The 22151-nt window shown below is 41.8% G+C and overlaps 1 protein-coding gene across 1 annotated transcript in view; it reads right to left on the bottom strand.

The window, feature by feature from the left end:
* Window positions 1–322: 322 nt before the first annotated feature.
* Window positions 323–22151, bottom strand: part of LOC132821827 (G protein-coupled receptor kinase 6-like) — a 127810-nt gene continuing 105981 nt past the window's right edge. The window contains exons 8-16 of the mRNA XM_060834672.1: window positions 19290–19430; window positions 15956–16146; window positions 13662–13699; window positions 12307–12396; window positions 10007–10215; window positions 9397–9534; window positions 8264–8401; window positions 5013–5144; window positions 323–1951 (exon numbers count right to left, since the gene is read on the bottom strand). Coding sequence (XP_060690655.1) covers window positions 1895–1951; window positions 5013–5144; window positions 8264–8401; window positions 9397–9534; window positions 10007–10215; window positions 12307–12396; window positions 13662–13699; window positions 15956–16146; window positions 19290–19430 — 1134 coding nt within the window. The 3' untranslated portion in view covers window positions 323–1894. The remainder of the gene's footprint in view (window positions 1952–5012; window positions 5145–8263; window positions 8402–9396; window positions 9535–10006; window positions 10216–12306; window positions 12397–13661; window positions 13700–15955; window positions 16147–19289; window positions 19431–22151) is intronic.

Here is a 22151-nt window from a genome sequence, read left to right as displayed (position 1 = left end):
TCTAAGAGCCTTAGCTTAAATCCAGTCAGGCAGTTCTGTGGCCAATATTAGGAGCGAGCTTTACAGACAGGCAAAAGTTGGAATGAAACGGATAATGAAGTTTTAAAAATTCAGGCCATTTGATGGTTGTTGGAGAACAAGAAGCTGGATCTGTTCAGATCCACCTACTCCTCCTCCAGCTGTGTGTTGTTTGAGTAGTGAGTACTGGGAATACTGGTGAGTGGGAGAACTCCAGTAGAACCATAGCAAATGAGCTAATGCAACTTCCTGAGGACTGAACTTGAGGATGCTTCATTCACTGATATCAGACAGTGAGACTGTATACAAATGGCAGTATTTATTAATTTAAAACATTTGAACAGAATAAAAAAAAAGAAACCAGTGACACAAGGCAAGAACCCAAGAAAGTTCCCAGTTCAGGAAGAATATACACACTGGATTAAAAAGAAACACATGACTTACATTAGCACAAAACAGTCACCAAATAAATTGGAATCAGACCTGTTCGACATGAGATTCTGATATCTAGGTGCAGAAATGCCTGATCAATAATAATTTTGCAGATACAATAACTACATGCTTTTTTTAAAATACAGTTGGAAAATCTCTTTTGAGAACAGGCAACATCTAAAAAATAAAATGCACTTAGTGCAAGACATTGAATCACAAAGGTCAATATTACAGGAAAAAGACCATCAACTTAAATCCTTCACAGCTTTTGGTAAATGAATCATAGGTAAAATAACCAACACTACACAGTTTTCTTTCTAAAATGTTTGGTACGGATCAATCTGTTGTAATCAGACCTTTAGATTTATAGATAATGTAAATATTGGAATGCTTTCACAGATAAATGAGGTTACAAAGCTTTTGATGAATTACTAGGGCCACCGGTTCACAGTAGCTAACCAAATCAACTTCTGCTTTAACTTCATTGCCAGCAATTTTTAAACTAGGAGTTAGAGGAGAAGTGATGTTGTGTGACTTGACCCATTTATAGAACAAGGCCAAGCGAATTAAGGATGGATAAAGTATAAGTTCCATTTTTACTCAAGATGAGATTTTCACTGTGTTGGGGGAAGGTGAGGATTCACATTCTATGCTGGAATTAAGAGACATCAAATGTATCAATTTCCTTTTTATACCTTTGCATGAAATTGAGTTTCAAGGGTTGTATTCTGATTTTTTTAAAAATCCCCCTCAAGACTGTAAAGCAGTGGCCTTAGTTACAATCTCTTTTTAAAGATAAAACACTAGGCCTATGAACACAGCAACAAAGGTTCAATTCCAACAGAACTAAGGCAAAGAAAAAGAACAGAATTTACATAATTTGCATTGAGGCAAAAGTTTACCTGGAGCAACGGATGCAATTCCAGGTTACACATTTATACACACACACACCCCCACGCACACATATCTACACATTATGTACAGACACATATACATTTGCACATGCATACACATACATACTCTGTGGTATAATTATTAGCAAGCACCTAGACAGCAAATGCTTGTGTGCATAGGCCCATTCTGTACTGAAATAAAATCCAGCCAAGTCACTTGAACTACAAGTTGCAAACAGCACACCACAATTAACATTGCTGTGCTTTATCGGTATTAAAAAAATAATTAAAAATAAACTTTTAAATAGATAATTCCAAAGTCATTCCTGCTAAAATTAATGTGTGCATTCAAGTGGTACTTAATATATGGCTTCTTGTACAACTTTAGTGAAAATATACATCTAGGACATAATTCAAGTACAAATGTACAAAATATGTAAACTCATACAGCAGGTTTTTTTTGTTGCAATATAATACATTTTAATACATGTTCCCAGTTTAACCTGAAATATATCAGTTTCCTCCTTTTTATGGTGGTGTGTGGTCAGCAGCTACAGAGTTTTTGAAGGGTCATCTTCATCATCACTGAAGCTACTCTTGAAACAGACCTAGAACAAGAGAAATGTACACATTAGGTATTGCGACTGTGTTCAATTTTTGTCACCTCACTTCAAGATAGGACACAGTATTTTTTTTGGGGGAGGGGGGGGTGGAGGCTCACCAGATTATCGCAAGGTTTGTGAAGGTTTGCATCTCAGGTTGAGGTTTAGGGTGTAGTTTTGCTCACTGAGCTGTAGGTTTGATATCCAGACGTTTCATTACCTGGCTAGGTAACATCATCAGTGGCGACCTCCAAGTGAAGCGAAGCTGTTGTCTCCTGCTTTCTATTCATATCTTTCTCCAGGATGGGGTTCCTGGGGTTTGTGGTGATGTCATTTCCTGTTCGTTTTCTGAGGGGTTGATAGATGACATCTAGATCTATGTGCTTGGAGTGCCAGGCCTCTAGGAATTCTCTGGCATGTCTTTGCTTAACCTGTCCCAGGATAGATGTGTTGTCCCAGTCGAAATGGGGTTTTTTTCATCCATGTGTAGGACTATGAGGGAGAGGGGGTCGTGTCTTTTTGTGGCTAGCTGGTGTTCGTGTATCCTGGTGGCTAACTTTCTTCCTGTTTGTCCTACGTAGTGTCTGTGGCAGTCCTTGCATAGAATTTTATAGATGACGTTGGTTTTGTCCATGGGTTGTACTGGGTCTTTTAAGTTTGTTAGCTTTTGTTTGAGAGTGTTGGTGGGTTTGTGTGCTACGAGGATTCCAAGGGGTCTTAGTAGTCTGGCTGTCATTTCTGAAACTTCTTTGATGGATGGTAAGGTGGTTAGGGTTTCTGGCTGTGTTTGGTCTGCTTGTCGTGGTTTGTTCTTGAGGAATCTGCGCACTGTATTTTTTGAGTATCCGTTCTCTTGAATACGTCGTATAGGTGGTTCTCCTCTGTTTTTCAAAGTTCGTCTGTGCTGCAATGTGTGGTGGCTCGTTGAAATGGTGTTCTGATACAGCTTCGTGTGTGTGTTGGGATGGTTGCTGGTGTAGTTGAGTATTTGGTCAGTGTTTGTTGGTTTTCTGTATAAGCAGTTTGTAGTTCTCCCTTGTCCTTTTTTTTCTACTGTGACGTCCAGAAATGTGAGTTTGTCAGTTTCTTCCTCCTTGGTGAACTTTATGCCTGTGAGGGTGTTGTTGATTATGTTAAATGTCTCTTCTATCTTGTTTCATTTCGTGATGACAAAGGTGTCACCTATGCAGCAGATCCAGATTTTTGGTTTGATAATTGGTAGGGCCGTTTGTTCTAGCCTTTGCATTACCGCTTCTGTTATGAATCCCGATAGCGGAGATCCCATGGGTATGCCGTTGGTTTGTTTGTAGACTATGTTGTTGAAAGTGAAGTGGGTGGTGAGGCACAGGCCCACTAGCTTCACGATGTTTTCACCAGACTACTCTTGGAGTGAGGGGACTGGGTCATGAGGACAGATTTAGAATGGCTCTCTGTTTCTGGAGATTACAAGGGTGACAGGTGGCCACTATAACATTCAAAGTGTTTTACAGGGTAAATGCTAAGAGATTGCTCATGTCTTTCTGACTGCAGTGAGAGGCCATTGTCCCATGATAAGGGTGAACGCTGTTCACAATTACGATTAGGAGGAATCTTTGGAACGGTCTACCCTCCGAGAGTTGGGAATACTCCATTGAACAATGTATCTATAACCGAAATTGGCTCTTTTTGGCAATAAAGGGATTGAGTAAGGTACAAACAAAATTAAAATAGATTATCAGCCACAATCTAACTGAGTGGCAGTCTGGCCTGAAGGGACCGTATAACCCACTCTCTTAGTTCTAATGCCATAAGCAGCTCTATTGCCTTTAACCGATTCCAGCTGGAGAGAAGTCAGCAGTAGTAATTCACAGTGTCTCATATGAAAACATACATCTCTAACTGTGTAGTGTACCTTCACAAAGGTCAGCAGTTTTGATTTTGTGTCCAATGCTCCAGATGTGGACTTTAATATCCCAGATGCTTTACTAAACAAAATACAACACGGAACCAAATAAAATGTTATCAGGGCAAATGACAAAAACAAACCTCTCTCTCTTGGATTAAGTTTAAGGAAGGAGTTTGAAGGTGGTGAAAGGGGCTCAGGGAGAGAATTCCTCAGGGAGGGCTATGGAAGCTAAAGGCCCAGTCACCAACAGTAAAGAAAATAAAAGTCAGGAACAGCTACACAAATATTGCTGACAAGGGTCAGGCATGTTCTTGAAGCTTTGCATCTTAACTGAATTAACTAAGAGCTTGATGAGCCTACAGTTCCCCATAGTTTTCTCCATGGCAACACCTCAGCCAATCAGATAACACTGACCAACCAATCACCACCCTTTTCACCTGTAACAAATTGTTTTGATCATTTCAAATTTGGCATTCTTGCATTTATCCTGAAGAATGGCTGGGGTAATGTCGCTCTCTCTCTCTCTCTCTCTTCAGCAACACCAGGGTTGTTAAGCATCAGAATGAGTGGACACAGCTGTGTCAGACAATGGCAGGGCAGGAGGAGATAGCAGTTAGAGAGAGATGCATAAGCTTGAAAGGATCTGAAAATAGGGTGAGACTTTTAAAATCCAAGTTGCTTAACTGGGAACCACTGTAGGCAAATGATCGGAAAGCTATGAAAATGATGGGTGAATGGTTTGGTACTAGTTAGAACCTCACTAGTAAAGTTTTGGATTACCTCAGTTTAGAGACAACAGAAGATAGGCCAACTAGGCATGTATGGAAATAAACAAGTCTAAACATCATTAACAAAAGCATGATGACCACACATTCTGACTCAGTTACGAGTGGGTGCACTCTGAGCAACAGAACAGCAGAAAAATCCTTGCTTAACATGGTTTAAATGTTGCCACTGCAATCGACCTTTAGAGTTTTTACATTGTGACATTCCCCAATGGGGAGGATAGACTTGGAAGATGTAAGTGATTGGGGGCTGTGTCAAAAGGGTAGAAGATTTCTGAAATAGATTCATGTTCTTCAGAAAAGGAAGAACAAGGAGAAACCTGGGTGAGCAAAATAAAAATGGTGGTGATGTTTGGAGGAGAAGGAGATGTCGGTTACAGAATTTAAAGCAGTTTACCTCTCGTCTGCAAAACCTGTACAGTAGGCCTCGTTTTGGAGGTGGGTTGGGCTTGTTGCTGTCCGGTACAGGTGATAACGTCCCATCAGTCCCATAGGTATTTACCTCTTTAAAACATTCTGTATCAATCATCTGCAACAGAATTTTTTAAAATTAATTTACAAAGAATAATCAATCAGCGATTTTTCTGGTCTTCATTCTCAGTGAGTGTCACTGACAAGGTCAGCGTTTATTGTCCATCTTTTGTTGCCCTGAGGTGGTGGGTGTGGAACATCTTGCTGGCACAACTGAACAAAATTGGTTGGATCACCTTTGCTGGACAGTTAAGAGTCAACCACTTCAATACAGGATGAGAGTCAAATATGGGCCAGACTGACCAAAGGTGACAGGTCCTTCACTGAAGGACTTTCACAGACCAAATGGTGTTTGTTTTAAAAAGTGATTTTGCACATGCAATCTGCTTTTCATGACTACAAAACGTCTCAAAGAACTTCAAAGCACTTTTTGTAGTCATTGTTACAGCAAAAAATTAGCAGCTAATCAGTACACAACAAATTCTTACAAACAGCAATGTAACAGTGACCAGATCGTCTGCTCCCTTCTGTGCTGTTGATTGAGTATTAAATATTGGCCATGACAGGGGATAACTTCCTTGCTGTTTACAGAAGTACTGTCATGAGATCTTTTACATCCACCCAAGCAGGCAAATGGAGCCTTGGTTTAACATCTCAAGCAAAAGATCACATCTCCAACCATGTTGTGTGCCCTCAATACTGAGCGAGAATGTCAGCTTTGATTGTTGTGTTCAAATACTGGAGTGGGACTTGAATCCAGAGGCCTGTAATTCAGAGGAAAACCTGCTACTAACTGAGTCATGGCTGACACACTATTTTAACAGTTACAATGATTTTAAACAACTTTGTGGGCATTTTTACAAGCATTAGTTTGTTATTTTCAGATACTTTTTTTTAAATAAAAGCAGAAAACAAATGATCAATCTATGATTCATAATTAACTTTTTGCAAGATTGTCAATAGCTTGGTTAGTAAGGCATTACCTAACATATTAAGGTTGTATATTTAATTGTAACATTGAAGCATTGCAGATGACACAGAGGTTGGAGGTGCCGTTGATAGTATCGAGGGCTATTGCAGGTTGCAGCGTGACATAGACAGGATGCAGAGCTGGGCTGAGAATGGCAGATGGAGTTCAACCTGGATAAATTTTGGAAGGTCAAGCTTAAATGCTGAATATAGGATTAAAGACAGGATTCTTGGCAGTGTGGAGAACAGAGGGATCTTGGTGTTCAAGTGCATAGATCCCTCAAAGTTACCACCCAAGTGGATAGGGTTCTTAAGAAAGCAAATGGTGTTTCAGCTTTCACTAACAGGGGGGATTGAGTTTAAGAACTGCGACATTTTGCTACAGCTCTACAAGTCCCTGGTGAGACCACACTTGGAATATTATGTCCAGTTCTGGTGATCCTACTATAGGAACAATACAGAAGCATTGGAGAGGGTGCAAAGAAAGTTTACTAGGATGCTGCCTGGTCCGGAGGGTTTGTCTTATGAAGAGTGGTTGACTAAGCTCGGACTTTTCTCTCTGCAGAGAAGGACGACGAGAGGTGACCTGATCGAGGTATATAAGGTAATGAGGGGCATGGATAGAGTCAACAGCCATAGACTTTTCCCCAGGGCAGGATTGACTGGCATGAGAAGTCATAGCTTTAAGCTATTAGGAGAAAGGTATAGAGGAGACGTCAGAGGTAGGTTTTTTTTTTACAGAGTTGTGAATGCATGGAATGCATTGCCAGTTGAGGTAGTGGAAGCAGAGTCATTAGGAACATTAAAGCGACTGCTGGACATGCACATGGCTAGCAGTGAGTTGAGAAGTGTGTAGGTTATTTTATTTTACGTTAGGATTAATCCTCCGCACAACATCATGGACCGAAGGGCCTGTTCTGTCCTGTACTTTTCTATGTTCTATTATAGAGCTACAGAGAATTGCTTGTTTGCAAAATGCTGCAGCTGCTATTTAAGCATGCCTTATGGGCAGTCTGTACCAAAAGCATGTCATAAATAGCCAAGAGGTAGCATCACACAGCACAAAAAGAGGCTGTTCAGCCCACTGTGTCTGCATCAGCTACTAAAAGAACTAATTAATCCCACTTTCTTACTCTTGGCTCAGAATTCGGCAAATGTTTCCTTTCCAAGGATTTATCTAATTATTGTTTGAAAAGTCATATTGAGTCTGCTTCTAACTCTTCAAGCAGTGTTTTCCAGACCACATCAAAAATATTTTCCTCACCTTGCCCCTGCCAATCCTCTTAAAAGTGTCCCCTCTGCTCACTGGAAGTAGTTGCTCCTCATCTACTTGACCAAAGTCCTTCATAATTCTAAACAGTATTAAATCTAATCTTAGCCCTCTCTGCTTGATTACTAAAGACCCTCCCTTGATATTATTCTTGCAATTTTTTTCTGCACTAAGATTTACAAGGATGTTGCCAGGGTGGAGGATTTGAGCAATAGGGAGAGATTGACTAGGCTGGGGCTGTTTTCCCTGGAGCGTCGAAGGCTGAGGGAGACCTTATAGAGGTTTATAAAATCGGATAAACAGACAAAGTTTTTTTTCTGGGGTGGGGGGGGGGGGGGGGGAGGGGGGAGTCCAGAACTAGAGGGCATAGATTTAGGGTGAGAGGGGAAAGATACAAGAGAGACCTAAGAGGCTACTTTCTCATGCAGAGGGTGGTACATGTATGGAATGAGCTGCCAGAGGAAGTCGAGGAGGCTGGTACAATTACAACATTTAAAACGCATCCAGATGGGTATATGATTAGGATGGGTTTGGAGGGATATGGGCCGGGTACTGGCAGGTGGGACTCGGCTGGGTTGGGATATCTGGTCAACATGGACAAGTTGAACTGAAGGGTCTGTTTCCGTGCTGTACATCTCTATGACTCTCTGCAAGGTCCCAATATCTTCCCTGAAGGTGTGATGCCCACAACTGGACAGCAATTCATAGAAGTTTACCATAACTTTGCAGCTATGAGGGGGTCTCCCTGCATCACTGGAACAGACGGTCACGGCCAGAACATATGGATGAATCCAAATAAAACGTCACACTATCCTCAATATTAACACTCAGCCAGGCAGCAAGTATCAAATCCCATCATTAGTATCTGACATTTTGCTTCGATAACAAGGAACCTCCATGTACTTATACTGTTAATCACTGCACACAGGTTATATTACCTCATTTTGCCAAGGAATGGAGACGCTGCCTGTAACAAATTTGGAATAGAAGTCATCATCTGTCGGATCCAGGTTTACCCCTTTGACTGTGGAAAACTGTTCAATATCCAGGACATCTTTGCAGTAAACTGCTCTGGGCTGCAAAACAAATTTAAAAATCATCTATACAGCACCTTTAACAACTGTCATTGGTTGTGAAGCACTTTACAAGTATTGCTAAAATGTAGTTATTTCTGGATTGTATGCAATGCAAAACCACTAGAACACAGCAAGATCCCACAAACAAGGAGAAATACAATGGTGATACATTAAAAGGGAAGTGGGTTAAACACATGGAGGAAAGAAATAGAGTGATTGGGTTGGTTGAAGTAGGGCGAAGATGTGGTGAGCATTGTGTAAAACTCCCAGTTTAGACTATTTGGAACAAAAGGCCTGTTTCTGTGCTGAACGGTTCACGTAATCTTCAGTAGTTGTTTGGTAGTACCGAACTTGAGCACTGCTAGGGAAAGACAGTTTGTTGAAACTTTTTATCTTGCACTCATCAGGATATTTTGTAAGAAATACCAAAGCAAAAATGATGTTTATGCTGGATGATAAGACAGTGCTGGTTGGCATGTTGGGCTTTCATCAGTAGAGGAATTGCCACGAAGAATGCACCAGTAAGATGACTGACAGTTAACTGCCAAGTTTTGTTTAAGTTTTAAACCAGGCAGATTGACTCCAATTGCTCAATATATTGCCCCAAGAAATGAACCATCAAATGGCTGTCACCCATTTTGTTAAGTTGAAATAGATGCAATGTATGTATACGATCTGGCTGTCTGCAAACAAGTGAGCTCCACTGTTCTTCCTAGCAGAAGCCTGGGGATATTTACATCTAACTGGGAGGGCAGATGAAAGACAATTCTGCAAGTTTGGTTTGCAATCCTGACCATTCGATTCTTCTCCTCCTCTCAGTTATCCTTTAAGCTCACGTCGGACACCTCACCGACTGAAGAGTCAGCATTTAGCCTTTCTACTTAAAATAGCGAGTCCACAAATGGGTGAACAGCCAGGTGGATATTTCAACCACATCGACATTCCCTAGGCAAATTTGTAGTTTTGTGGCAATATTCAAATCACTGCATACTCACATCTGGAACAAAAGGAGGGTCCCACATGTTTGCCTCGAGTCGTTTGAAGTTGATGTGGCGGAATATCGGATGTTGCTTGACCTCACTAGCTCCCCCTCCTTGACAACCCAATCGTTGCTTTGGATCTTTAGTCAGCAACTGCAAAAGGCCATTGAGATGCAAGAAAATTAACACAAATTAGAGAGACATAGAATGGTACCAGCCCTTGGACGTGTCGATCTCAACTCTCTGCAAGAGCAATTCTGCTGAGTGCTTCTTTCTTCCTTTCACACTGCAGATGATACCATTTTAGATAATTATCCGTTTGAAAGGTTGGGTTGAATTCAGAAGTCTGAAGAACCATACCACATTGAAACATTAACTTTGTTTCTCTGTCCATGGATCCTGCCAGACCTGCTGAGTTTTTCCCAGCATTTTCTGTGTTTCAGATTTCCAGCATCTGCAAATTTTTCCATAAATTAGAGGACCTGTTGGTCCACACACACAATTCTGTAGGGAGATTGTGCCTAAGTCCTGGGAACAATTCCTCCCTTTCCAAGCTGCTCTAACCTTCTGGACATCCCTGTGTTACCACGGCATCTTCACAATAAATCTTGCAGAAACTACTCACCATCCTACAGATGGAACGTGGCTCTTCTGAGAATTTGTCAGAATATTCCTCCATATCCTCTTTGACACGTCGGTCAACCTCCTCCCGTTTCACTTTCTCCTTACGCTTTCGAAAAGGTGACTGACCCTGAATCATCTCATAAATCAGACAACCGAGTCCCCACCAGTCAGGGCTGAATGTGTAACGCTCATTGTTGATAACCTCCGGAGCTTAAAAACACAAAGGAAAATTGCTTAGAACTTACAGCTGAGGCCACTTGGCCCAGCTGGTCTGTGCCATCCACATGCAAAGTAGACCAGCCAGTCCCTCAAGCCTGCTCCGCCATCTTACAAGACCATAGTTGATCTGATTGTGGCCTCAACTCCATTTTACTGTCTAGCCCTCCTAACCTTTGACTTATGTATTAGCCAAGAAGCCATCTACATCTGCCTTAAAACATTCAACAAACACACCTCCTCCGCTCTCCAGACAAAAGAATTCCATAAACCCATAGCTCAAGATGAAAAAAAAATCCCTTATCTCCACCTTAAATCATGAAGTCTCTGCAGTGCAGTTGGAGGGCATTCAGCCCATCAAGTTAGCACTGACCCTCTGAAGAGCGTCCCACCTGATTACAAGCTATATGAGGGATGACTCATGGCTCCTTTGCTGTTAGAGTCTCCCACAAGGGGAAATATATGAACAAAGATGGGTAGGCCCCACCATTCAATATGATTGTGGCCAATTTAATAACTCCATATTTCCACATACTTCCAAAAAACCCTTTAGGGTGGGGGGGTTGGGGATGGATGCTTTTGGATGCAGTGCCAATCAAGAAGGGTGCTTTGTCCTGGATAGTGTCAAGCTTCTGGAGTGTTATTGGAGTTGCCCTCACCCAGCAAAGTGGGGAGTATTTTGTCACAATCTTGACTTGTGCCTTGTAGATGATGGACTGGCTTTGGGGAATTAGGTGGTGAGTTAGTTGCTGCAGGATTACTAAACCTCTACCCTGATGTTGTAGCCACTGTATTTACATGGCTAGTCCAGTTCAAAGTTCTGTTTCAAAGTTCAAATGTGCAAACTTTATACAGGAATCAGCAGTAGAAGTAGGAAGGGTATTGGGAGGGGGCCAGTGGTGAGCACTTGTGGTGGTGCACTTCTAGGACCAGACCAATTATGAAGTGAACGAGGAGGAATTCCTTCACCTCAGAGTGGTCGATGTTTGGAATCCTTTGTCTCAGAGGAACAGAGATTACTGCAGGAAAATCGTGTTAAAAGATCAGCTGTGATCTCATCGCATGAGGCGGTGGCTCAAGAGGCCATCTATTCCTGCTCCGAGATCCTCTGCGCTTATGATGCTGTAACTCTGCAATCGCACCACACTTAGCTACTCCAACAGGAGGAATCCAAGTTCCAGAATCAGGGCTCACAGTCTAAGGACACAGGGTGAGGCATTTTGGACTGAGTTGAGGAGAAACATCTTCATCAGAGAGTGATGAGCCTGTGGAATTCTCTGCCACAAAACAAAGCCAAATCACTGAATGTTTTTAAGGAGTTGGATATAGTTCTTAGGACTAAATGGAACAAAGAGTACAAAAAAAAGTTTATTTTTATTCATTTACGGGACGTGGGAGTCACTGGCTAGGTCAACATTTATTGGCCAACCCAGAGGCATAGAGAGTCACTCACATTCCTGTGGGTCTGCAGTCACATGTAGGCCAGACCAGGTAAGGATAGCACTTACTTTCCCTGAAGGGCATTAGTGAACAAGGAGGATTTTTCTGACAATTGACAAGTTTCATGGTCATTATTAGACTTTTAATTCCAGATTTTTATCTGTGGAAACAGGATACTAAGTTGGAAAATCAGCCATGATCATATTAAATGGTGGAGCATGCTCCTGTTCCTAGTTTCTGTTTCATTGTCTCTAGGAAGAGGAAGATCAGACAGAATTCAAACTACAAATGTTAAAAGTAGCTGGAGATGTTTTAACTAGAATTTAGAATACTACAGGATAATATTGCTCTTCCTTTCACAGGTTTAAAATCTTGGCCCTTCCTAATCAGCATCGTGGGTAATTCACATTTTCAAACTCAACGTGATGAGGAATATCTACTTTTGGTCAGCAATAGTGTGATCTTGGCCTAGCGTGAGGTGGGTGGTTGTTGTACAAGAACAGATATCACCTTATACTTGTGGACTGGAGACACTCTTTTTTTTAAAAACAGTTTGACCTGCTCCCATAGCATGATGAGCTAGCAGTGAAATGTCTTCAATCAGCCCACCTCCTGCCGGTAAGGCTTAGAGGTGCCCGCACTCACCCATGTAACCAACAGTTCCAACTCTCCCCCGAATCGTCTCATCCTCTGGGATCTGTACGGCTAAACCCAGGTCAGAAATCCTGATGTGCCCTGAGGGTGAAGCAGATTATACAATATTGGATGGTGAGCAATGGAAAGAGCATACTCCTGATTGTATAAATACAACACCCTTTAATGTAGCAAGGCATTTTGTAAGAGTGTCTCCTAATAGAATAACTAGAGAATCAAAGGACATTTGTCCAAAATAACAGTAGTGAGTCATTGATGATAATCTCATGGTTATCCCTCCTGAAAACAGCTTTCACTTTCAGCATTACTAAATTCATTGAATTTAAATTACACCATCTGCTCTGGTGATATTTTAACCCATTGAAGCTTGCTGGGCCATTTCAGAGGGCAGTTATGAGTTTACACATTGCTGTGGTCTGGAGTTACATGTAGGCCAGACAGAGTAAGGACAGCAGATTTCCTTCCCTGCAGAAGCTTAGAATAAAGAGCTTGTTTGCATGAGATGACTTCCAAAACTATATGCCCTACCTAACTTGACTGACAGTAACCTGAAGAAGGGCTTATGCCCGAAACGTCGATTCTCCTGCTCCTGGGATGCTGCCTGGCCTGCTGTGTTTTTCCAGTACCACATTTTTCAACAACTGACAATAACCAGTTCCTGCACATTAGCGATACTGGCCTTAAAAAGGCCAGTGATGTTGGAACAATTATCCTGCCAGCAGACCTTCAGTACTAGACAGCTTTATGATCGGGATTCTGAGCATTGGTTTTTAAGCAGTTTAGTGTTGAGTTCAAGAACCACTTTTAGATGAGACAGATTCCAAAACTGTAGTGCTGGAAAAGCACAATAGATCAGATAGCAAACGAGGAGTAGGAGAGTCGACATTTCGGGCATACGTTTTTCTTCAGGAATTTCTGATGCAGGGCTTATGCCCAAAATGTTAAATCTCTTGCTCCTCGTTTGCAACCTGACCTGCTGTGCTTTTCCAGAACCACACTTTTCAACTCTGATCTCCAGTTCCCATTTCTTCTGAGACAGAGTTGCAGCATACTATAGGGACAGTCAAGTTTAGGAAAATAACTCCACGCAGTGCAGGACTGAACCCAGAAATCTAAACTTCATAGGGGGCAGAATCCATGAGGGTCGGCCAACACAGTTGTATTTACATTATCAGGGAAACCAGCTGAAGCATCTCAACTAAGAATGGCTCATAATTTTATAGACTTGAGGTCACTCCTCAGCCTTTAGTGAAAAAAAAACTTGTCAACCCTTTCCTGATCCTTGGTATCATCGTTGAAAACCAATTTTTGCCCCCACACCAACAAACTATTTTTAAAAATCTTACCATGATCGTCCAGTAGAATGTTCTCTGGCTTCAAATCTCTAAATGAGGGAAGAGAAAAAGAATTAGATGTACTACGTTTCTGACAGGAACAACAATATTTAAGAATCAAAAGAAAATTGGATAAATACTTGAGATGAGAAACAATTGCAGGACTATGTTGGAAGAACACGGGAGATTAATTGGACTGTTCTGATATTTTTTGATCAAGATGTTCAGAGATGTTATGAAGAGCCCCTGGAGCAGGTATGAATCAAAGTCAGGCCTCCTGTCTTAAAAGGTAGGGACACTACCACTGCACCACAATAGCCCGCACAACTTTGAGTGCTCCAGCATGATGGGTTGGAATGGCCTCCACCTGTGTTGCATTATGTAATTCCAGAACACAATTTGGGGAGATAGGGCATGGTGTCAATGGATTATGAATCCTGAGGGCCAAGCTCATACCCTGGGTGACTTTTGTCCCTCCAGTCATTCATTGGATGTGAGCATCACTAGCTGGACCAGCATTATTTGCCCATCCCACTTGCCCCTGAGAAAATGGTGATGAGCTGCCTTCTTCAACCACTGCAGTTCATTTGGTATACATACACCCACAATACTATCAGGGAAGGAATTCCAGGATGAATGAAACATTTACAAATCAGGATGTTGAGTGATGTAAGAGGAAAACTTGCAGGTTCCCAAGTATCTGCTGCCCTCATCCTTCTTGAAGTTTGTGGGTTTGGGAGGTGATGTTTAAGAGCCTTGATGAATTTCTGCAGTGCAACTAGTAGATAGTAATCACTACTACAACTAGATATCAATGACAGAGGGAGTGAATGTTCATTGACGTGGTGCCAATCAAGCAAACTGCTGTGTCATGGATGGTGTCAAGCCTCTTGAACGTTGTTGAAGTGCACTCATCCAGGTAAGTCAGAAATATTCCATTTCACTCCTGACTTGTGCCTTGTAGATGGTGGCTTTGAAGAGTCAGGAGGGGAGTTACTCACTGCAGGATTCCTAGCCTTTGACCTGTTCTTGTAGCAGACTGAGTCCTGGACGGAGGTCAGCGTTAACGATTTTTAAGAAGATTTGTAGTTCGGGTTGATGATAATTATGTAAATTAGCTCACAGAGCTTTAAGGTTTGTTTTCAGACATTTCACCACCATACCAGGAAACATCATCAGTGAGAGTCTCCAGTGAAGCACTGGTGGTATGTCCCGCCTCTGTATTTATGGGTCTTGGCTTATTAAGGTGGGTAATGTCATTTCCAGTTTCATGTTCCAGCACGGTCTCATGTTGGAAAAGGACTATAACACGAGTACTTCATAAACACTTTTTATTCTCATTCTGAACTTTTAAACTCTGTATTCTCATGCTAATTTTTTTTTACTATTTCAATTCTGGGAAACATTTATCAGACGATGAATATTTAAGTGTATGGATTGCACTGTCTGGAAGTTTGTTAGATACAGCTTCAAGTGGGAGATTCCAAAGGGTATTAGATGAGTATTTAAAACAAAACAATGTGTAAAACTATGGAATACATCAAAATGCTAAGTCAGCCAGTACAGGTAAGATGGGCTGAATGGCGTCCATCTGAACTGTACCAGTTCTAAATTTTCCTTCCTGAAAAGATATCAATTATGGCAAATGGGTCTTCGCAATAACCAATGATAGTAATTCTAGCGGAGGTTAGCGTTATATTCCAGATTTATTAATTGAACTGAAAGTCCATCAGGGTGTCAGGGTGGGATTTGAACCAACCTACCCCAGATCATCAGTTTAGGCCTCTCCATTACCAATGGCAGTGACATTACCACTCCACCATCACTTGCCTCAACACTCATATAATGCTTAAAAACAGAAACTTACAGACACTTTATTTCATTCTAATCACAAATTGTCACTTAATATTGGAAAGAAAATCCAAGATGGCTGAATCAAATAATATCAAATCATAAAATGAGTTTTTAACATCCATTAATTCTGATTTAAAAATCACAACACCAGGTTATAGTCCAACAGGTTTAATTGGAAGTACACTAGCTTTCGGAGCGCCACTCCTTCATCAGGTGGTCTCCAAATCATTTAGTCTGATAGTATTTTGCCCAGTAATTCCCATGTTGTCCACTAGAGGGATCCATGTATAGATCATGAGAAGGTGAGGGTGAACGAGGGGAAGTGAAAACAGCAGGAAATAAGGAGAGGGAGAGAGATCATTGCTAAAGGGCTCAGTTTACACCAGGTACATGCATCATAGACATACCAGCCCCACCCACTTCCCCACACACAGACACTCCAGCATCATTACCTGTACACAATTCTCTCTTTATGCAAATCCTCCAGGCCACAGCAGATCTCAGCAGCATAGAATATTGCTCTCTTCTCATCGAAACCAGGGTTGCCCATATTGTAAATGTGAAACTTCAGGTCCCCTCCATTCATTATGGTCAGTACCAGACAAAGTGCATCCTTTGTTTCATAGGCATACGCTAAACTAACCTGGGGAAAAAAACCAACATATAATGATCATGCAGACACACAAACACAGGAACAGCTGTGCTATGGTATTTTCCATTAACAGAATCATGCTGCCAGTCCAAAAACTCAGACATTGCATCCACCACACAATTAAAAAGCCTCATGCACGTGGGTTGGTTAGATCTACAATTGGCTGATAGAACCATATAAAAGCAAAATACTGCGGATGCTGGAAATCTGTAATAAAAACAAAGTTCTAAAAAGAGAGTCACAGAGACCCATTCTCTGAAAAAAGAAAACTCAAGCCTTGCACCTTCCTTGAATTAACAGGAGCTTGAGGAGCCTACAACTCCCCATTGGCTTTTCTGTGGGAAATCCTCGGCTAAAAATTAGTCAGCTTACTAACCAATCAGCATCCCTTTCTACTGAAGTGTAAATTGGAGTGCGCATTTCACATTTGAGATTGTTGTATGTGTCCCAAAGGAACGCTTCAGAAACACGAGTCTAGAAGAGTAAGGGGCGACTTGTTTGGACAATGGAAAATCCTGAAGGATCTTGACAATTCGGATGTAGAACACAGTTTCCAAACTAGGGGGTGTTCATTTAAGACAGCGATGAAGATATTTTTTCCTCACAGCAAGACCTAGAGTCTTTGGAGCTCTCTTTCTCAAAAAGCAGTGGAAGCAGCGCTTGAGTATTTTTATTGCGGAGATAAGTAGATTATTGATCAGCAAGAGAGTGGAAGGTTATCAGGGATGGGCAAGACTGTGGAACCAAGGTAGGAATCAGATCAGCCACAATCTTATTGAATGGTGGAGCAGAGACAAGAGGCTGAACAGCCCACCCCTGCTCCTAACTCATCCGTATGTTCCAGTGCATATCAGCAAATGTATGGAAAAAGGGCTCACTGGTCCTTGTCTTTTTTAAAAACTCTCCACATTCTTCACCTAACCCCCACCTCCCTCAAACACCAATGTTTCCTATTCCACAGCCAGGATCTGTATTACAGACATTTCATTGAGACTAAATATCACAAACCGAGCATGCCGGAGAAGTTAAATTCTGCACTGGACTGATAATGAGGATTGGAAAGAAAGGCTATTCTGTTTGACCGTGAGATAAACATTCACCCTAATGCCTGCATCATTACTAACACCATCTACCTCCACCTCCATATGTAACACCTCAACCCTTCCCCCTCTCTTTAGCTCATCTGCAGCCCCAACTATGCTTTTGATAGTTCTAGACTCAACTATTTCAGTATGTTCCTGGTTGGTCTTCCATCTTCTGCCTTCCATTAAACTCACTCAAAACTCTATTGCTTTTGAAAGCCTTATAGCTTTGCCTCTCCCTTTCTCTGTTCACCCTTCAACCTTCAGATATCAATGCCCATCTAATTCTATTCTCAAGTATCCCCACTTGAGCACTCCCCAGCAAAGATGGCGACATGTAGAGTCATTTGACGAGCTATCGCAAGGCCCGAGACAATGCTCTGGGGATACATCTCACTACAGCAGCTGGAGGGGAATTTAAACAATTTATAGGATATGGGTGTCAGTGTCGAAGCCAGCAAGTGTCAGTCCTGACTGCACCTCAAGATGTCTGTGCATTTTAATTGGAGCAGTTACTGTGTGGAACAGGTATAGGAAGGAGGCAGTTACATTTTGGTTGTAAGAATTAAAAGGGCGACTAATCTAAATGGGAAGAAACTTCAAAATGCTTTGATGCAGAGAGATCAGAGCATCCTCATGCATGAACCACAGAAAACTAGTCTGCAGGTACGGCAGGTAATAAGGAGGGCAAATGGAATTTTAGCATTTATTGCTGAAGGAATAGTGTTGCTGGAGGAGTGTTGTTGCAACTGTGCAAGGCATTGGTGAGGCTGCATTGAAAGTACTCCATATAAAATTTTGGTCCCTTTACTTGAAGGAGGATGTAATTGCATGGGAGGCACTTCAGAGAAGATTCAATAGATTAATTCCAGAGACAATGTGGAGAGATTGAGCAGTTTTGGCCTATAGTGTTCGGTTTAGATGAATGAGAAAGATCTAATTGTTGTGTATGAGATACTAAAGGAGATGGATAAAATAGATGGAGAGAAGTTATATCCTCTTTAGGGCAATCTAAAACAAGTAGTAAGTCATAGTTTTACACTAAGGGATGGGAGATTTAACACAGAGACAAGGAGGAATTACTTCTCTCAAAGGCCTACAAATCTGCGGAATTCATTGCTGCAGAGTGAAGTAGACACTGGGACTTTGAGGAGAAGATTGGCAGATTTTTAATTACGTGGCAAAATGAAGAACTGCAGATGCTGAAGACCAGAGTCTAGATTAGAGTGGTGCTGGAAAAGCACAGGAGGTCAGGCAGCATCTGAGGAGCAGGAAAATCGACATTTTAGGCAAAAGCCTTTGATCAGGGATTTTCAATTACCACCAAGTTAAAGGGATATGGAGAGTGGGCAGAATTACAAAATTCAAAAGGCATCTGGATGGGTATATAAAGAGGAAATGTTTAGAGGGATGTGGGACAAATGCTGGCAAACGGGACTAGGTCAGAATGGGATGTCTGATCAGCACGGACGAGTTGGACCGTAGAGTTTGTGTCCATGCTGTATGACTCGATGACAGGGGAATGCCAGCTGAGCTGAGATCAGTCATGATCATATAAAATGGCAGAGGCGGCTCCAGGGACTGAATTCTCTACTTCTGGTCCAAGTTCTTATGTTCTAAAAGGAACAAAACAGGGATAGTGCAAAATAAACATCAGCAGCCACAGTTCTCAGCCAACCTTATAATGAGCTCAGTGCAGAGGTGAGCAGCAGAGGCAGAGATCCCAGGGAACTATGAATTATACATAATCATGACTATTAACTCAACTTAAATCGGACCCATGATTCAGTAACACTGCATCTATTCATGAAACTATTTTGCTGGAACTCTCTCTCTCTTCCTTTTGAAGGACTATTACACTTAATTTTGACCAAGTTATCAACTACCCATCATAATAGCTTTTGATATGGCTGAGTACCAAATTTTGTCTAATATTGGTGTTTTGAAGTAAGTTGAAACATTTTATTTCACCAAAGGCACTATATAAATGCAAGTTGTTTGAGCACAACAAAAGTATATTTTCATCATATAAGTAGACACAGTGACACTTACAACAAATCTACTGTTAACTTTCTCTAAAATCTTCTTTTCGTTTAACGCCATGTTTTCTCCTTTACGTTTTTTTATCCTCTTCTTTTCCAGCTTCTTACACGCATACATCTTCCCTGTGGCGCGGACCTGGCAAGCACACACCTGGTGGTGGTGGAAGAGAGAACAGGTGAAGTTCAAGGTCAGGTGTAACAATTGATCTAATTGCATCAGATTGGAAAGGGGAGGTTGACCAAGGCAGCAAGTGGATTCCCAGCTCCTGCTTTGTAACTTACTGGGATCCTCATGTCTACCTGAAAAGGGCCAGTAGGACTCTCCAGCCATAACATGATGCAAAGGTTGATATTTCTGCTCACGCTGCTCCCCCTCCCCACTCCACGTCACTGTCATTTCATAACCCCATCCAGAGTGCGCTCACCTTTGAGTCAGAACTCGTTCACATTCCCAGTCCAGAAGCTCAATCCAGGGTGTCAGACCCAGTGTAGTGGGAGTGCTGCAGTGTCAGAGGTATTGTCTTTCAGCTGCGATGCTTGTCTGTTTTCAGGTGCTACTATTTTGGAGGAAGAACAAGGGGGGTTCTCCCTGGTCTTCTGTTCAGTGCTAAAACTAGGGGCATCGCACTTAAGAGTCATGGTGAGAATCATTTATTTTTTGAGGATTAAATGTCACTGGAGCTCTCATCTCAACAGTGGTGGTGGTGTGGTCATTGTTTTTTTTCAAAAAGGCATAGACAGATGATACGCTCGACTCCCAAAGGGTACACACGTAGACAGGAATGTGAGTTGTTTGCACAAACATATCAGACACAATTATATCACATCATGGAACAGGCTAGAGAGGTCATGTGGTCTACTCCTAACTCAGTACACATATTTATGTAATAATTAGCTCTCAACCAACCTCTAAAGCAGGTGAGCTGGTTTTAATCACATTGCTGTTTTTTGGGAGCTTGATCTGCACCAAACGGCCACTGTATTTCCTACGTTGCAGTGAACGTGAAATAGTAAGTATATCAATGTAGTCATAGAGATGTACAGCACGGATCTGTGAATTGGCGTGTCCTGAACTTGTGGAAGTTGCAGCAGAAATTCACGAGTCTCTCTCTTTCTCTGGTGATCATCTAGTGCTCAAATCCACAGGCAAGAGTTCCACCAACAGGGGTTACACCACGACACTGTTCAGGTTTACAGTGGTCAGTGAGAGCATTCTTTCTCCCAGGACCCCTCCCCCACCCCCACGACATTGCACCTTCTGCAAAGCTGAGGGGCAACTAAGTAATCAAATAAACCATAGGGATATAGCAGAAGCAGGCCATTCAGCCCATTAAGTCTGCTCCACCATTCATCAAGCTCATGGCTGAGCTGATAATCCTCAACCCCACTTTCCCTCCCTTCCCCCCCATAAGCCTTCCTTAGTCATTAAGTATATTCAAGGCTCAGGCAGATTTTTAATGACCCAACCTCTACAATGCTCTACCTTACAGATTTCTGCAGATTTCCCACCCTCAGAAGAAATTTCTCATCTGTCTTAAGCATGCAATCCTTTCTTCTCAGAATCTGCCCACTGGTCCTAGATCCCTTCAGGAGGAACAGCCTCTCTGCATCTACCCTCCTGTGTTTCAATTTTCTCCTAAACTCCAAGGAGCAGGCCTAATTTACTCAAATTACTTACAGGCTTTTGTGCACAGTGTATAGCGAAGAAAAGGATTTGCATTTATATAGAGACTTCCACAATCTCAGCATCCCAAAATACAGCCAATGAAATATTTTCTGAAGGATAAGTATTGTTATAATTTTGGAGATGCAGCATCCAAATTGAATACAGCAAGTTCTCACAAGTAGTAATAAAGCACATAATTATATCACATTTTAAAAAAAGATTCACATGGGTTTGCGAGGTTAAATATTCACCAGAAAGCCAATAGAAAGTTGCCTGCTCTTTAAGATAACTGGGAAAGACAGTCCAGCAATGGATTGTCAGTTTAGTTCATGTGCCAAATAGGGAAGGGAGACTTGGACCCATAACCCTCTCACTCAAAGGCAATACACTCAGCCAAGGTTAACATACCACATGAAGAAAATCAGAAATTTCATCAGGATGCCAACCAGATACAGAGAATCCCAGAGCTTCACTTTGCTCACTTTCTGCCTCCCAGAATTGAAACATCAGTCTATTCTGGCTTTATTCTGGCAAAGTCCTGGTCAATGTCATCCATGATACTCAATCAGACTGGTAATGAAATCTTCCAAGAAATGTTCACCCTCTGATGCCTTCTCCACACACCCTGAGCAATGTGAGACTCCTTACTGGAGGGGGAATGGACTTGCAATGGAAGAAATTCAGAGAACGTTCCCTCGGTTGAACCCTGGGATGAAGAGTTTGTCCTTTGCTCATTGGCGTTTAGAAAAATAAACGATCTTTTTGAAATACAGAGGTTCCTCAGAAGACTGGACAGGATGAATGCTGAGGGACTATTTCCTCTTGTGGGAGAATCTGGAATGAACAGGCACAGTTTCAAAATAAGACGTTGCTTACTTTGGATTGAGGTGTGGATGCATTCTTCTCTCAGGATTTGGAGTTGCCAGTGTTGGACTCTCTCTCCTAAGACAACTATTTCCTATTTCCTTCCTGTACTAAGGCACCAAGATCACCCTGCAGTCCCCACTTACTTTCATACAATCACCTGATGAAGGAGCGTCTCTCCGAAAGCTAGTGTACTTCCAATTAAACCTGTTGGACTATAACCTGGTGTTGTGAGATTTTTAACTTTCTTCTCTCAGAGAATTGTGAATCTGCAAAACTCGACTATACACACTGTAGAAGAGGTTGGGCCTTTGAATGCATTCAAGGCTAAATTAAACAGAA

The sequence above is a fragment of the Hemiscyllium ocellatum genome, chromosome 2 (genome assembly GCF_020745735.1).
Source record: "Hemiscyllium ocellatum isolate sHemOce1 chromosome 2, sHemOce1.pat.X.cur, whole genome shotgun sequence".
NCBI classification, from domain to species: domain Eukaryota; kingdom Metazoa; phylum Chordata; class Chondrichthyes; order Orectolobiformes; family Hemiscylliidae; genus Hemiscyllium; species Hemiscyllium ocellatum.
Note: the sequence above shows the minus strand (reverse complement) of the source record. Positions and strands in the feature narration are given on the sequence as shown.